At 51.3% G+C, this 17,408-nt stretch overlaps 1 protein-coding gene across 1 annotated transcript in view; it reads left to right on the forward strand.

Annotated features, from left to right (window-relative positions):
- Positions 1-17,408, forward strand: part of ADCY2 (adenylate cyclase 2 (brain)) — a 388,416-nt gene that overhangs the window by 293,265 nt on the left and 77,743 nt on the right. Inside the window, exons 12-13 of the mRNA XM_006902167.1 lie at positions 8,643-8,712; positions 14,022-14,119. Of these exons, the coding sequence (XP_006902229.1) occupies positions 8,643-8,712; positions 14,022-14,119 (168 nt within the window). The remainder of the gene's footprint in view (positions 1-8,642; positions 8,713-14,021; positions 14,120-17,408) is intronic.

Consider the following 17,408-nt stretch of genomic DNA (forward strand, 5'->3'; position numbering starts at 1 on the left):
GTGTGGGTGTAACTGCTGACGCTGGAATGTCCCAAACAGGCCTCTTGGTTAAGTGGGAAACACGCCAGGCAGCCCTCAGACAACAAAAGAGCAAATCAAAGAACGAGACCCGTTACAGGTGTGCGTTTGCGTCAGCTGCTGCCCTGTGCTGCAGCGCCCTGTTCATGAGCTCTTCTTCGGCTTTTCTGTACCTTTCTTCGGAGGCTGTCGGCACCTCCACTTGAGGAGATAGTGGGGGCCTCACCCTGCTGCCTGTTCAGCTGTGTTCTGCTCGTGAGGTGAAGGTTACGTAGATGCAGAACCACACTGATGATCAGCTTGAGGTGCCAAAGGTCTGTCATTCAATATGTCCTTCCCAGCCATGGGTTCACCGTTTTATGCTGAAGTTCTTGTATTAAGGAGAGAGGATGAGGGTGGGACGGAAGGCCTGCTCTGCCGGAGGTTTGCGTAAGCCCATGAGAAGTCAGTGCTCTGCGTTATGTCTGTCACGGTGGTACTTGACTCACCTGTTTGCTGTCAGTCATTTCATGTCTGTGTGTAAGTCTAGGGAACCTGTGCAGCCATGCACCTTCATGCTGAAGGAGGCTTAGTGTCGGTGTAACTGCTGTCTTCCTGGGACACCTGCTCTCAAGTTAGACTGCAGCTCACCAGTCTAAGTCGGCCTGCTTACCTGCACCGCGAGAGTCACTCATTCTCCTAATGGTCTGAGTCTCTGGGAGACCTTCCCGTGAACCACCGACCCCAAAGGACACAGAGGAGTGTGGGAAGGAAAGGAAGGAGGGGCTGGTAGTGCCAGAAATTAAGGAATTACACGACAGATCAGCGGGGACTCCGCACTTCTGCAACTGGTCCGCTTCTAATCTTTGATGTTGTTGTTGTCATCATGTGCTGTCGAGTCGCCTGCAACTCATAGCAACCCTATAACCCTAAACCCTGCTCTGTCCTGTGCCAATCCCACCATCTCCAACACACCTACCCCCATTACCCCAGTCACTGAATCAATCCATCTCGTAGACGGTCTTCCCCTCCTGCGTTGTCCCTCTACCCTACCAAGCATGATGTCCCTCTCCAAGGACTGGTCCCTCCTTACAACATGTTCAGAATATGTCAGACAAAGCCTCAGAATCCTTGCCTCCAAGGAGCAGCCTGGCTTCACCCTCTCCAGGTCAGACCTGTTCGTTTTCTTGGCAGTCCATGGTATATTCAGTACTCTTCTCCAGCACCACAGCTCAAAGGCATCAATCCTTCTATCCTCCCTGGTCATTGTCCAGCTCTCTGATGCATAACAAGTGATTGCAAAGACCATGGCCTGTATCAGGCGCACCTTAGTCTCCAGAGTGATACCATTGCTTTTCAGTACTTTATAGAGGTCTCTAACCGCAGACTTTCCCATCTCAATACGTCCTGGTTACTGGTGCCAAAGAGTGTGGACTGTGGAGCCAGCTACTTCTAATCTTAGCAGGATGACTTGTGAGTATGTTCATTCCTGTCACACATATTGATGACGTCTTCACAGATGTCAGCTGCTTGTTGAGCACTGAACACTGGGGAAAGGCATTCAGACATCCCTGACCCCACGTAGACCAAACTGCAGTCCAGCCCACGGTCCGTGCTGTCTCACAGGGACTGTATGTGTCACAGAGGAAGGCAGTGCCCATCCTGGGTCATCACCAGAGCCACTGCCGTTTCGGGGGGCATTGTCATCACTGCTGGGCCAGTCCACCTCACCAGGGACTCCGCACACTCCCCGACCCTGGGCTTCATCAGTGTCCAGCACCAGTAACCGGCTCCCCTGGCCAAATGCCCAAACCAAGGGCACACAACAACAGCTTGCTGTGGTCCACTGGTCAGTTTTCCACACTAGATCTCCAGCCACAGCAAGTGTCCAGTAGACCTGTCCCCTCGGGGCTTTAAGCAGCGAACTTGTCACAAGCAGACCCCTGACCTTTTCCAAGGTGTTGTTGTTTGGATTAGACTTCTGCCACTGACTGGGCCACGTGCCTTCCCAAACAGTGTCAGTTTGGCTTCTCTGTCAGTCTCAGGGTCCTGTGATCCTCCTGCATGCAGTCAGCCCTCACCGCTGTCGTGTTAAGGGCAAGGATTAGTGTTGGTTTGAGGTACCAGCAAGTCAGCTACCACTCACAGCTCCCCTAAACAATAGATCCCAACTTGACACTATACTGTGCCATCCTCGAATCTCTGTCACACTCAAGCCCAGTGAGTGCGGCGTCTCTCTGTCAGTCCATCTCGTTGGGGGTCTTCCTCTCGCTCCCTGACCCTCTGTTTCTCCTAGCAAGACGACTTTTTTCCAAAGACTGCCCCTCCTCACAACATGGCCAAAGTATGTGGTATGAAATTTCACCGTCCTTGCCTCTGGGGAGCACTCTGGTTTCACTTGAGTACGTGGGGTGCTCAGCACTCTTCTCCAGCCTCCCAGTTCAAAGGCAGCGCTTCCTCGCTCTTCCTTGTTGATGGTGCCACTTTCCCACGGAGGGGAAGCGAGTGGAAATGCAATGACTTGGTTTAGAACCTCGGTCTTTTCAGTTGCTCCCTTGAACTTTAGAAGCAGGACTCAACGAATAAATTCAACTCTGCCGTCCAGTCAGAACTCAGAGCTGACGCTTGGGCGGGTTTGAAGAGGCAGTAAATCTCCTGAGAGGAGATTGCCCATCTTTCTCCTGTTGGGGCAGAATTCAAGGCAGGCGTGTCATGATGCTGCCATGTCCACGGTGTTATCTGAGATGAGCCAGTCACGTGTGAGCGTTGTAGGGTGCAATATCCCCCTTAAGTCATAGCCCTGGGCTGAAGGGAGGGGAGGTTCCCTGGGGTGTGATCTGTAGGGCCTGTTAGCTCAAAACAGGTAAGAGAGGAAGGCGTCCAGGAAGGGCCCTCAGTGTCTCCAGGACAGAAGCGGCGTTGGTGGGCTGTGTCCTTGAACCTGGACTTGCACCGGGAAGCCCCTCAGCCCAGGGAAAGGCCAGAACACATGGAGGTCTCTGAGGAATGCCAGCCTACAGGCGGTAAAGGAGACGTGGACCTTCCTCCTGACCCTCACTCACGGAGGGCCTTCCTGGGGTCAGCGCCCTGGATTTGAGCTCTTAACCACCTAAGCGCCTCCTTTTTTGAGTTTGAGTTTTGACACTCATTTTCAGGAAGAGGGCAGGCTTTCTCCGCCTGTGTGATTTGCTGCCTCAGAAAACCTGATGGCGGGCCAGCTGTGGGTCGGTTCTGACTCCACAGAACAGAGCAACCATAGCCGACTGTGGAAGAGTGGACGGAGCTGGGCTGAAGCCACCACTTACCGTCACGGCCCGAGAACTACGGCTTCTCCAGCCTCCTGGCCGCTGCCCCAGTGAGGGAGCCCACTGCCGTCGAACGGGGTGTCGGAGGAGAACGAGGGTCCCTGGTGGCACAGTGGTTGAACACTCATCTGCTGGCCAGTAGGACTCCCATTTCCATCTAAGGGTTTGATACGTGAGGAGTTAGGGTTCCCGGTGTCACGGGGGTTAAGCGCTCATCCTAACTGAGGGCTCAGTGGTTAGAGCCCAGCGTCTCTGCAGGAGAACAGCGCAGTCACTTCTGGACTCTCCCCGCCGTGGCCCCTGGAGGGCCATTCTGCCGTGTCGCATGGAGTCTGTGGGGCACAGTCGGCCGGTGGGGCTGGGTTTGCTGTTGGCTTTTATACGGAAGTATTCTGGTCTCTTCATTGTATCCTGGTGACCAGGAACTCAAACGTGGGTTGCAGTGGGCAGACACACAACGTCTCTGTGAAGGACTTGTCCCCACCCTCCTCACCCTCCTCTTCTGCTCCACATGTGTGGGAAGAGCCTCTCTGAGGTGGTGCAGGGCTCAGGTGTCACCTTGAGAACTAAGATACACCTGCCCCGGCTGGCCGGGGGATTCCCTCATTTACTAGCCATCTCCTTTCGTGATTTGAATGAACGTTTGCAAAGCAGATCGTTTTCTATGCAACGATTCATCCAAATTGGGGGTTAGAACACTACTTAGAATACCCACAAGACACTTGCATTGTCCCCTGCGCAGCTGGTCATGCTCACGTCTGTCCCTGGTTCTTTCTCTCTTTCTGTGTGGGTCTCTCTGTCTCTATGCTTTTGTAGCTCTTTATCTGTCTCTCAGTCTGTCTATCTCTCTCTCAGTCTCTCTCTCTCCCTCTTGACATCTCTCTGCTTCCATATCTGCCTCTACCTATATTTCTTCCTTTCTTGCTAAACTAATCCATTCCTTAGGGGGCGGGGAAATACTTTGCCACACATTTTGCAAACCTTTCTGAAATGATGGAACCACAACCACGTGTGTTTGTGCGTTTGGGATTGCAGAGCAGCTTCTTACCACGCGGCCACCAGTTGGCCTGTGACATTGGAACCTGCCCATGCCTGGCGCTCCAGTGGGATTTCAGAGGCAGAAGATCGCGTGGGAGGAGATTTCCCTGCTCTGTCCTGCGGAGCAGCCAGTGGATTTGAACTGCCTATCTTTGCATTGGCAGCACAGTTCCTTCCCTCTAAGCCAGTAGAGCTGCGAGGCCCCCAGAGCTCTGTGAAATGGTGCACGAGCTGGTCAGCTCACAGACCCCAGAGGTGGGCGACGTCTGCTGGGAGAATATAACCCTGCTAACTCCGGCGGCGTGTGAGAATTAGCTCATCAGTTATTCGGACAAGAAACCACCACCGGCAAACTGAGCGTGCAGTGAAAATCAGGACAAAGGGATGGGGGGCTGGACACAGCCGATTCCAGACCCTGGGTGAAGGAGGGCACTCGAGGAGGGAGGGCTGACCCCCCTGCACGCACAGGTGCCCTCCCAGGACCTGGAAACCTGCAGGTGACGTGCTGACCATTTCCGTAGCCTCGTCGCCCCCTTAGTTCATTTCTGAGCCTGTTTATCCCGGAGCTCCTCTAAATTAGATTCTCCCTTCTCCAGATGGAAAAAAGACTGGTTTTAATAAGTTACCTGCATACATTATGCATAGCTTGATATTCAGTAATAAGTACACAGTTTGGAAAAGGGAGATGATAAAAGTTTATTTAACGTTTTATCTTCTGGCCTTTTAATATTAACCAAGCTTTTGATGCCTCCAACCAATCTCAACCAATAAAGCAGATAGCACGGTGTTTCTGCTGCCTGTTCAACTACGCGAAAGCCCAGCGGGCTCCTTTCACTGAAGAGGGAAGGGGGGTTGGTGCCTCTGAGCTGTGATATCGAAGGAGAATGCTGAATATCTACGGCCTGCCGTAGGACAAGCTGGACAGCGCTCTGGGGGTGCAGCCAGAGTGTCCTCGGAGGCCAGGACGGCGAGGCTTCATCTCCCATGCCTCGGGCATGTTGTCGGACCACCCGTGCTTGCAACGCAACCTCATACATGATAAAAGAGAAGACCCCGGGGGACGCGGAGGGTCACAGTGGCTGTGGGCAGGGGGCTTCAGCCCACCTGGGACTGGACAGGACGGTGCAGGATTAGACGGGGTTTACTGGTCACTGTGGGTAGGAGCCTGACTCGGCCCCTGAGTGGTGCAGATATTAGCGTGCTTGTCTGCTAACTCACATTCAGGCCGGGTCATGCTGGGCCGGTGAGGAAAAGCCTGGTCATTGGCCTCCAACGCCCCAGCCGTCGGAACCGGGCACCGTTTTCCTCACAGACCCTCGCGCTCCCTGTGACGGACTTGGGGCTGCCGAAGCTCATCCGTGAAGTTGGGGGCCTGCCTGCTCCGGCTGTTCCGGAAGAACCTTCTTTGTTATGGATTACACGGGCCCTTGTTTAAGCTGCTCTTTCTCTCGTTACAAGGTCTTTCTTAAATCCCATTTCTAAGTCCGTAAATGTATACAGGATGCATACTCTGTCATTTTTACTTACATTCCCGGCTTCAGAGAGCTATGCTGATGTCACGGCCCAGCCACAGTAGGGACACCGTGGTCAGGCGTCTGCACTGATGAGGTGCTGCATTCACGTGGCCTCAGGTCTCTAGAGCTCCTCCGACACAGGTACTGGGGACAACTCGGCATAGTGACAGCCGGGCCGCAGCTCAGAGTCCAGGCAGGACTGAGGACCCTCTGCAGAGAATTCTGCCACCTTCCCACCATCCCCGAGGCAATACTGGGTGCCCTCTGCAAACACAAGATTCCCCCCAGTCCCCCCGAGGAGATACTGAGTGCTTTCTGCAAACACAGGTTCCCCCGATCCCCCCCAGAGGTGATACTGGGTGCCCTCTGCAAACACAAGGTTCCCCCCAGCCTCCCACCAGAGAGGATGGTGCTGAACTTTGAAACCATCCTGATTTTTGGTTTAAGAGTTAAGCTCACCAAAAGTTACGTTATCAACAGTTACGGATAAGCAAAATAGAGCCTCACGAGCTAGGAATCTTTTTTCTATTATTGGCTGAAATGAAATAAAAACCCTAGGGAGACAGAGAAAGGGGCCTTTCTACAGTGCTGAGCTGTGAGAGGACCTCTGCCTCAACCTCTCTCTCCGAATTCATTTCCTCATGTCCCCGCTTTCTTTCTGCGTTGGGTTAACAAGGTACCACAAGGGGGTGGCTTTGACAAACAGAGCATGTTCTCTCACGGTTTAGGAGGGTGGAAGCCTGGCGTTAGGAGCAGCTCCAGGGGGAGGCTTTCTCTGGGTCTGTTCTTGAGTCCCGTCCTTGTTTTCTTCTACATCCGTCGGCCCAGCGTCACTCCTTGGCACGTCCCAAATGCCTGGAGGGTCCCCACCATTATGGACCTTCCAAACAAAAGGGCTGCGGCCAAGAGGAAATGGACTTTGCCATGGACAGTGGTTGTCAGTGTAGGATTTCCCAAGGTCAGCGAGTGCCCCCATGATAGGATTGTAGATACGGTCGGTGACCCAGTGTTAAGACACTGAACGACAGTCCCCAGTCCACCAGCCGCTCCAGGGCAGAGAGACGGACAGTCTCCGCCCGTGTAACTTACCACCGCTGAAAACCCACCAGAAGGTCAGCTGTGGGCCAGTCCCCATCTATGAGACCAGGGCTGTGACCTAACCTGGGTGTCATCCCACCTCTCACACCCGACCACTGATCTCATCACAGGAATGGTGGCTACAGCTCCACAGAGGAGCCCCGGGGGCCTGGTGGGTAAGGAATGGTGTCGTCAACTCCAAGACAAGCCGTCCAAATCCGCTAGCCTCTCCTGGGGAGAAAGGTGGTGGTCTCCTTCTGTGCTGGAGGGCCAGCTGTGAGTAGAGTCCGGCTCGAGGGACTTAGCAACACCACATCATCACGTGACCGTCTCGAATCCCGCCTCATTGCCATCACAGAGGGTACTCGTGAGATGGTGACAGTGGACTGAGAGTCAGGACCTTGTCTGGTGAACACATTCTTGTTGTCTTGTTATTATTGTGAGGTTAGTAGCCGAGAACCAACAGCTAAAGGTTGCTCTTGTCAGGTGTCATCGAGTGTGACTGACTCATGTGACCCTCTGAACAACAGATCTGAACCCTGTCCTGTCCTGTGAACCCTGTCCTGTGCCATCCCTCCACTTCCTGACACGCTCAGGCCCGTTGGGGCAGTCACTGTTGCAGTCCACCGCTTGAGGGTCATCCTCTTTTATGCTGACGCCCCACCTTTCCAAGCATGATGTCCCTTTCCAAGGACTGGCCCCTCCAGCAGCTTGGCCAAGCATGTTAGATGGAGTTTCACCATCCCTGACTCCGAGGGGCACCCCTGGTTTCCCTTTCTCCAGGACAGACCCACTTGTTATCTTTGCAGTCCCGGGATGGTCAGGACTCTTTCCCAACACCACAACTCAAAGGCATCGATTCTTCATTCTTCCTTCGTCATTGGCTTCATAACAGAACATGCAATAGGGGAACACAGGCCAACCCATGGCCCGCGTGTTGTGATAATTGTCTTCGACACCTTGTATTTTAAGAGGGAAAGTGCTGTACTGTAGCTCAGTGAGTGTGGCATTGAGGCGTCTGGGTGCTGGGTGTGGTGGTGTGGCCGAGAACAGCTTCTGTGTAAAGCAGCCCAGGTGTGAGTAGGGACCTCCAATGTCTTGGGTGAACATCCTAGCCCCAGGTGAGTCCTCTGCATGGTGCGTCACCCAGTGGCTTCACCTGGACAAGCTGAGCTTAACTGGCCTCAGGAAGGCGCCATGGCGGGGTTTTCCAGGCTGGCAGTAAGTGCCCTCTTTAGCACACTCGCCGGCACTGTGTGGATAACCATGTGTGGACTCTGCCTGGTCAGGAGCCCTGGTGGCATGGGGCTCTGTGAGGTGTGCTCCTGACCCAAAGGTCGGCGGTTCTAGGCTGTCCCCTGCTCAGTGGGAAAAGGAAGAGGCAGTTTTCTCCTGCGGAGATTTCCAAGCTCCGGACCCGAAGGAAGGTGGCCCAGTGATGGGTGCATCCACGAGACAGCAATGGGGCTTGGTTTCACGCAAATAACTTTCTTTTTACCTTTTTTTCTAAGCCAACTCGACATTAGTGGGTTCGGTTTGACATCCTTTTAGTTGGCTCTGTGCTTTGTCTAACAAAATAGCAGAATCTGTTTTGAGTGGTTCACAACTGAAGGCAGAGACCGTGACTTATTAGAGAGGAGTCAAGTGCAGAAGCCGCTCCCCGTGTGTGGGTGGCGTCTTGTGTGATCAGCTTCTCCTCTTTCCCTCCCAGGCAGTGGCTCAAGTCTGAAGACATCCAGAGAATCTCCCTCCTCTTCTACAACAAAATACTGGAGAAAGAGGTAAGCGATTTCTTCTTCTGAATCCGTAGGTTGTTTTGAAATGTGGGTGTTTAAAAATTCCTTCATGGAGTTGTGGTCATCTGGTTTTTATTTTGTGCCTTCACACGCGCGCGCGCACACACACACACACACACGCATATGCACACGTGACACGTAAATCCTCCAGCTGAATCCGGGCTCTCCAGGCCTTGCTTGGGTTGCGCACATCTGCTGTGCCCTCCTCCTCCTCTATGCCCAGTTCCCCACCCCCCAACCCCAGTGGCCTCAGCTGTCAGCACCCCAGGAGCCAGCCTGGGTCCAGACAACAGGGAGGGGCAGGAAAGATCTGCTGACTCCATGTGCAGTTTTCTTAGAACATGTTTTCAGAGAAAGTGAAGCCCTTCCTGCAAGTTTACAGTGTCTCTACACAAAGGATCCCTGGAGGCATGGCAGTAACATCAGGCTGAGAGGTGAGTGGTTCGAATCCACCGCCTACTCCACGGGAGGAAGGTGGACCATGCCTCCTGTCCACGTGGCCCAGCCCAGTGTGTGCATGTTGGTGAGGACACACAGAGCCATCCGTGACGCTGTGCAGTGAGAATCGTATTCAGAACGTTCTGTATTGTGGAACCGTGGAAACAGGTTAACTCAGAGGAGGAAGCCTGCAGTTAGATCAGCCACAGAGCAGGGGAGGCTTTGGGTCACAAATAGTTGGTTTTGTGGGGTTTTTAAAAACTTCATGATGAAAAATGAAGATTTCTATTCAGCACCTGTTTGGGAAAAGTGGAAAGGCCAAGCACGTATGTTTTTTTTATTTTCATAGTTTTCATGAAATGTGCAATGAGCTGGAGTCAGAAAATCAAAAGGGCTGAATGCACTTGGCATTTCTTAAGCTGGAGGAACAAAAGAACAAATTCAAGGCATGAGTTGCAATACTTAAGGATGCTGTGGGAAGAATATGGAATGGTCCAGGAAGCATTAAAAGAAGATGGACGAAGAATACAGAGTCACGTACCAAAAAGAATTAGCTGATGCAGAATTTCAGGAAACATGTGACCAAGAGGCAATGGTGATGAAGGAGGAAGTTCAGGCTATTCTGAAGGACTTGGGGGGGAAAAGCCCCAGGAATTGTTGGAATACCAATTAACGTGTTTCAGCAAACAGATGGTGCCCTGGATGTGCACACTATGTTGTGCCAAGAAATCTGGAGAACAACCACTTGACCAACTGACTGGAAGAGATACATATTTATTCTCATTCAAAAAAAAAAGTGACCTGACAAGGGTGTGGAAATTATCAACCAATATCACTAGTACCACACACTTGCAAAATCCTGCTGAAGATTATCCGGAAACAACTGGAGTAGTACATTGACAGAGAACTACCAGAAATACAAGCTGGGTTTAGAAGAGTTGGAATAAGGATTGGAGGAAGACTCATCAACAACCTGCATTATGCAGATAACACAACCTTGATTGCTGAAACTGAAGAAGACCTAAAGTGCTTGCTGTAGAAGGTCAAGGACTGCAGCCTTCAATATGGATTGAAATTCAACATCAAGGGGACAGAGGTTGTCACCACTAAACCAGTTGGCAGCACCATGGTGGATGGAGAAGAGATTGAGGTTGTTAACAGTTAAAGCTTGTTTGGCTCCACAATCAATCAACGCTCTTAGCACTGGCAGTCAGAAAATCAAAAGATGAATTGCACTGGGAATATCTGCTGTCAGGGACCTTTACAGAGTGCTGAGAAGCAACGATGTCAATCTAGAGATAAGGTGCGCCTGATCCAGGCCATGGTCTTCCCGGTTACTTACAATACTTCAGAGAGCTGGACAATGACTAACGATGACGGAAGAAGAATCAGTGCCTTTGAGGTGGAGAGGAGTCTTCAACATAATATGGACCACCAGCAAAACCAGTAAGTCTGTCTTGAAGAGAGTGAAACCAAGTTTCTCCTTGAAGAAGACTAGGATTCTGAAGCTCTGACATATACTTGGGGAGCTTGGCGAGGAGGGATCAGCCCTTGGAGAATGACATCATGCTTAGAAGGGTGGAGGGACAGCAGGGAAGAGGAAGACCCTGGATGAGATGGATTGACACAGTAATTGGGGCAGTAGGGGTGGATGTGTCAGAATTAGACTGGCTTAGGACAGGGCAGGCTTCAGAGCTACTGTCACTGTGAGTCACAGGCCACTCAAAGACACATAACAACAACAACAACAGCCCGAGGCCTGCAGACACAGACTCTTCCCACGCCTTGAAGGCCTGCAGACACCGCTTTCCACACGTGGCTCCTGCTGCCAGCCAGGCTTCCCGGGGCCTCCTGCTGTTACCTGAACGACTCTCTTCCGCTTTCTTACTAACCCTTCTTATTGTCGGCTTCGTGCTGTGACTGCAGTGTAGGTTCTGAAGTGGGTCGTCTTGAGGTCAGTGTTTGGTGTCACTGAGTGTCGACTGTAAACTGACTGTAGTTTCTAATCACTGTTTGCTGTGAGGTGAATGTTTACCACGAGCCAGCAGTTGTTCATGTGTTAATTGTCTGGAGCCAACGCACTTCCCCTAAGTATTGGTACCAAGTCAACCCTGACATGTAGCGACTTTCTGAACAACCCATCTGATCGCTGTCCTGTCCCCTGCTGTCCTCATCGTCCCTGACGCACTTGAACACCTCGTCGCCATCACCGAGTCAACGCGCCTGGTTGAGGGTCTTCCTCTCCTTTGCTGACCTTGACTCCTCCCAGGTATCAGGCCCTCTCTAAGGAGCACCGTCTCCTAGCAACATGCCCGAAGGATGTGAGGGGGGCTCGGCCCTGCTCTCCTCCACAGAGCACTCTGGCTGCACTTGATCCTAGACGTGTCAGTTTGTCCTCTTGTCTGTCTGTGGGACAGTCAGTCAGTCCTCTCCTCCCTTAAGTGAGGTGCCAGTTTATCCCAGATGCCACTTTCCTCACCCTGAGAGCGGGGTGCCCGCGTGCCGTGCTGTGGTGAGCGTTAGATGAGCGCCATGCACAGCGTTTCAGGTCCCGTCACCTGCCGATGGCACCGGGCCTTCAGGGTCATCACACCACCACCGGCTGAGCGTCACTCGGTCAGACTTCTTTCGTGCGTGAACTCCAGGTCATGGTCATGGTCACGGGGCCAGTGGTAGACCTGCCCACGGGTCAGTTCACTGTCCTGGGAGGCAGGAGCCGCTGTGTGGCACCCTGCTGACCATGCTAGATGAGAGGGAGACGTTGGCAACCCCAGCTGAGTAGAAGCAAAGGGTGATTCGAGATCTGTATCCCCGCCCCAGCAGCCTGCCCAGCGCCCAGCAGGAGCTGATCCGACTGGAATGTCCATCAGTGTCCACAAATCGCATAGTGCTCCTAAAAGGGAAAGGTCACTGGGCGAGGGGTCATGCCCTCTCCTCACTGTCTGTTACCATGAGACCTGGTTGTGTGCCTCAGCAGGAAGGTCATGGGGTGAGGAGTCACGCCCTCTCCTCACTGTCTGTTACCATGAGACCTGGCTGTGCGCCCCTCAGAGGGAAGGTCACGGGGTGAGGAGTCACGCCCTCTCCTCACTGTCTGTTACCATTAGACCTGGCTGTGCCCCTCAGAAGGAAGGTCGTGGGGTGAAGAGTCACGCCCTCTCCTCACTGCCTGTTAGCATTAGACCAGGCTGTGCGCCTCAGAGGGAAGGTCACTGGGTAAGGGGTCATGCCCTCTCCTAGTATCTGTTACCATTAGATTTGCTGTGCACCTCAGAGGGAAGGTCACGGGGTGAGGGGTCACACCCTCTCCTCACTACCTGTTAGCATTAGAATTGCTATGCTCAAAAGCACAGGAAACACCTCCATCCTCCCTGTAGATCCCCTAGAATGCACGAACTCATGATGTGTTGGTGGATTGGGCAGCGTCCTGGTCACTGGTGGGCAGTGTCTCTGTTGTCTGGTGCTGCTGTAACAGACCACAGTGGATGTCTGTAACAGATATGAATGCACTTTCAGTGTAGGTGTCTGGCCCCCTGCATTCAGGAGCCAACTCGGGGTGCAAGCTTTGTCTCCGCATCTCCGAGCTCCACAAGTTGCCAGGGCACGAGCCTGGGCCCAAGGACACACCCTGTTGTTCCTGTTGCCTTTTGCTTGTATTGTCTTTTGGTTTGTGCACAGAATTCTGTGTTTTACTCACAAACGTCATGCTTTGCATCGTGATTCATAGCCTCGCTGCCGTGCACCGTCTAAGACTGGCCATGCTTCATCCATGCCACAACCACCTGTCTCTTCGGGTCCCCACTAGATCTGTCCCTTCACCCCCTCCCCTCCTCACTTCTCTCTTCTGTGCTCTCTTCTGCAACTACACGTGATCCAGGCCGCGCCTCATGGAATCGCCTGTTACGTGTAGTCGGCTCTGTAGTCCAGCAAGGGTCGTGCCTCCCCGCACTCACTGGCTGACCACAGATCTCCCCGTGGGGAGTGGTCATGTTCTTACAAGACTCTGCGCCTGACGTGTAGCATGCGACCCCTGGGGTCGGGGTGAGTCTACCAGGCACTCTAGAGAAGTGTGAGCAGGTTCATCCCCAAGAGATTTACAGACTCAGAACCCCAAAAACACGCACCAGACTCAGTGGCAGAGCCCTCCCGCCCTGCCTCCTCACCAGCACGGAGGGCAGGACTTAAACTCGAAGGATAACTGCCTTGTAGTGAGGTCCTGACCCACAGCCAGTGTGGAGGCCCTTTGGGGGACACAGCTGAGCCTGTGACAGGTGACCTCTGGCGGTCACTGCATCCTCGCTCAGTGAACGTGAGATGACAGGCACCACCCTCAGCAGGCAGCCACCACCGTCCACGATTTATGCATGGACTGTGACCTAGTGGAAGTCGTTGATGGGTGCCTTCGAGTCAAGTGTGACTCACAGCAGCCCTGTGAAGCCGCGTCCTCTCCTGTGCCATCCTCCCATCTCTGACACACTGGTTGTTGTTGTTGTTTGATGTCATTGAGTTAAGCGTGACTCCTGGCGACCTGTGAACAGTAGATCTGAACGCTGCTCCCTCCTGTGCCAAGCTCAGCATCTCTGACACAGCCCATTGCTGCGGTCACAGTGACAGTCCACCTGGCTAAGGGTCTTCCTCTCTCACTCACCCTCCACCTTGCCAAGCGTGATGTCTCTTCCAAGAAACAGCCTCTCCTGGCAGCATGCCCAAGGGAGGTGAGATAGACTTCACGGTCCTGGCCTCCACGGGGTGCTCTGGCCTCACCTCCTCCAGCCACACTGTTGGCGTGTCCCGGTCCCGGGGACGTTTCCTCAGATCTCCTCCGGAGACCTCATCAGTGTTTCCTCTCCCCGCAGTACCGAGCCACGGCCCTGCCTGCCTTCAAGTACTACGTCACCTGTGCCTGCCTCATCTTCCTCTGCATCTTCCTCGTCCAGATCCTCGTGGTTCCCAAGTAAGTGTGCAGACCCCCCTCTTCTCACAGGTGCTCCCTGAGTGGAAGGTTGGCGGCCACACCCCGCTTGGTGCAGTCCTGTCAGCACCCGCCGTGTTCCAACAGGGCGCACTCTGTGTCTCTGGGTCACATTCTGGTAATGATCACAATATTTCTAATTTTGTCATAATCAAGTTAGAACTGAGGCATAGCTGACCCTTCAGTGGGTTTTCAGAGGCTGTAAATCACGTGGGAGTGGACTGCCCAGCCTTCTCCTGAGGACCACTTGTTGGATTCGAACTGTGTACCTTTAAGTTGACGGCACAACTCCTTACCACTAAGGTGAATGACTATCAGATAGTGCAAACCTAACTCTTAGATAGGAACTCTGGTGGCCTAGTGGTGAGGAACTGCACTGCAATCCCAAAAGCACACGGTTCAGATCCACTGGCTGAAGGAGAATGGATGCCTTTGAGCTGTGGTGTTGGAGAAGAATACGGAATATCCCGTGGACTGCCTAAAAAACGAACAGGTATGTCCTGGGAAGGACACGGCTGCGGTGCTTGTTGGAGGCAAGGATGAGGAAGCTTCGGCTTCCGTACTTCTGACTTGTCCTTAACGAGGTTCTCCGTGGGAAGGACATCATGCTTGGAACGACGGAGGGTCAGCAAAGGAGAGGAAGAGATGAATTCACACTGTGACTTCAGCGACGTGTTCTGGTGTCTCGAGGATGGTGAGAACGGCACAGGATAGGGCAGGATTCAGGGTGGCTGTTCATGGGGTCGCCGTGATTCATACTTGCCTAGACGGCATCTCACAACAATAACCACGTTCTGGGCACTGGGAAATGAGAGGTATGTGTGCCTAACGTGATGACTTTTCTTCTTGCGCAAAGTTTGCGTTTTTTCAGTTGGGTTTTTTTAATATACTAGTTTATTGACAAAATTCACCTACATTATTTTTCACACCAGATCCTTCCCATTTTCCTCAGTCACCCCCAACCCATCATATTGTACAACCCCATGATTGATCCCCACCCCTCTGCCTCCACCCTCCTGTCTACCCTTGAATCTTCACACTCATTGTACAGTAATGGTTTGATACAGTATTTGTCCTTGTGGGACCAAGTTAGTTCACTCAGCATAATGCTCTCCAGTCCCTCCCAAGTTAGGTAGTAATTTACAAAATCAGTGCTCCTGCGTGCTGCATAGTATTCCATCGTGTGAATGCACCCCCACTTCTCAATCCATTCGATTGTGGTTGGACATCTGGGCTGTTTCCATGTTCTTGCGATGGTGAATAATGTTGCTGTAACAGGTTGCATGTTGAGTGTGAACGTGGTGATGAAGGATTTCTTCCTTGATGGCTTGGTGTGGCTCTGACCTCCTCAGTCACCAGAGAGAGATAATTGTATCCCATCAAATTGTCCCTCTTCATTGTTCTTTCACTTTCAGTGCCTTCATTTTTTTCTAAAGGTGGTTATTACTCTGAAGCCTTTCAAAGATGGAGAAAAAACACAGAGGAACGTGGTGATGTGTGCCAGCCATGCGCTTGGAGCCTGCCTTGGCCTGTGTCCAGGCTTCTTAAGCACATAAACGACGGGAATGCCACAGCTTGGATCAGGGGACCTTAGTCCTGTATGTGACATCTTTGTTTTTAAACATGTTTTTGTTTTTTAACTTTGGCAGATTTGCACAGTGAAATATATTATTGACTTTCTGAATATTGTTTCAGTGGAGGTCGTTCTGCATATTAATGTGACTTTATTCAACTTCTTGGACCCAATTTTACCATTTTATTTTGTTTCTCCATTGCCTGGTTTTTGATGGGTTCCCTTTCCCCCTTTATACTATTGTTGTTGTTAGGTGCCATTGAGTCAAGTAGGACTCTTGGCAAATCTGGGAACAACAGTTCTGAGCCCTGTCCTGCCCAGTGCCGTCCTCATCATCTCTGACCACTTCAGGTATTGCTTCAGTCACTGTGTCAGTCCGTCTTGTTGAGGGTCTTCCTCTCTTTCACTGACCCTCTATCTTTTCAAGCATGACGTCCCTGTCCAAGGAATAGCCTCTCCCAGCCACATGTCCACAGTATGTGAGGTGAAGTCTCATCATCCTTGACTCCAAGGAGCACTCTGGCTTCACCTTCTACAAGACCTATCTGTTCTTGTGGCAGTCCACAGAATATTCAGTACTTTTCTCCAACACCAAAACTCAAGGGCATAAATTCTTCTTCTGTCATCATTATTCATTGTGCAACTCTCAGATGCATAACTGAAAAGACCATGGCCTGAATCAGGCACACATTAGTCTTCAAACTGGCATCTTTGTACTTTAGTAGTTTGGAGTGGTCCTTGAAAGGAGACTTGCCCAATGCAGACAGCTCCACACCTCCTGGATGCTGTAAGATGAAATCATTGACAGTTTCAATCTTTTCCTATCTATCATGATGCTTCTCATTGGCCCAGTGGTGAGGATTTTTGTTTTCTTGATGTTAAGATATAATCCCTATTGCAGGTTGTGGTCTTTGATCTTCTGCAGCAAGTATTCTAAGCCCTCTTCACTTTAGGCAAGCAAGGTTTTGCTCTCTGCATAGTGCAGATTGTTGGTGAGTCTTCCTCCAATTCTTACGTGACATTCTTCCTCATAGAGTCCAGCTTCTCAACTGATTTGTTTGCCGAGCATACAGATTGAATAGCTATGGAGAAAAGCTAAAACCTTGATGCACACCTTTCCTCAGTTTAAACCATAAAGTGCATTAATCAGATTCTATTGGTCCCTTCCTTCCCCTTACTGGTTAGAAAACGAAACATCAACATGGCTTTTTATGTTGCCACTAGACTTTACCATGTGTTCTTAATTTATTGAATTCCCAAGTTAATAATTACTTCTTTTCAGTAAGCAGAAGGCAATGACTTGGAAGTATTTACTTCTTATCATCTCTGTCTTCAGCTTAATTATTTCCTTGAATTATTGTTCCAAAAGGGGTTTACCTGGATGCTGTAACAATTTTTTTTCCTTTACCACTCAGGGACTCCACTAAAACTTACTGAAGGCAATTTTATTCCAATTCATGACAATCATAAAACCAAGTTTCCAAGTTGGCAAATTTTAATGGAAACAGAATGCTCATATTTCTTTTTTCATTGAAAATACCTTATTTATTTTTTATTATTATACTAGAGTTGCTGTAATCAAGAATGCTTTGGGCAGAATATTAAATGATCCAGAAAGTATTAAAAGAAGATGGAAGGAATATACTGAGTCATTATATAGAAAGGAATTGGCAGATACAGAGGAATTTAAAGAAATAA

This window comes from Elephantulus edwardii, unplaced genomic scaffold, assembly GCF_000299155.1.
Source record: "Elephantulus edwardii isolate Elephantulus edwardi_28Jun2011 unplaced genomic scaffold, EleEdw1.0 scaffold00375, whole genome shotgun sequence".
Taxonomy (NCBI): Eukaryota; Metazoa; Chordata; class Mammalia; order Macroscelidea; family Macroscelididae; genus Elephantulus; species Elephantulus edwardii.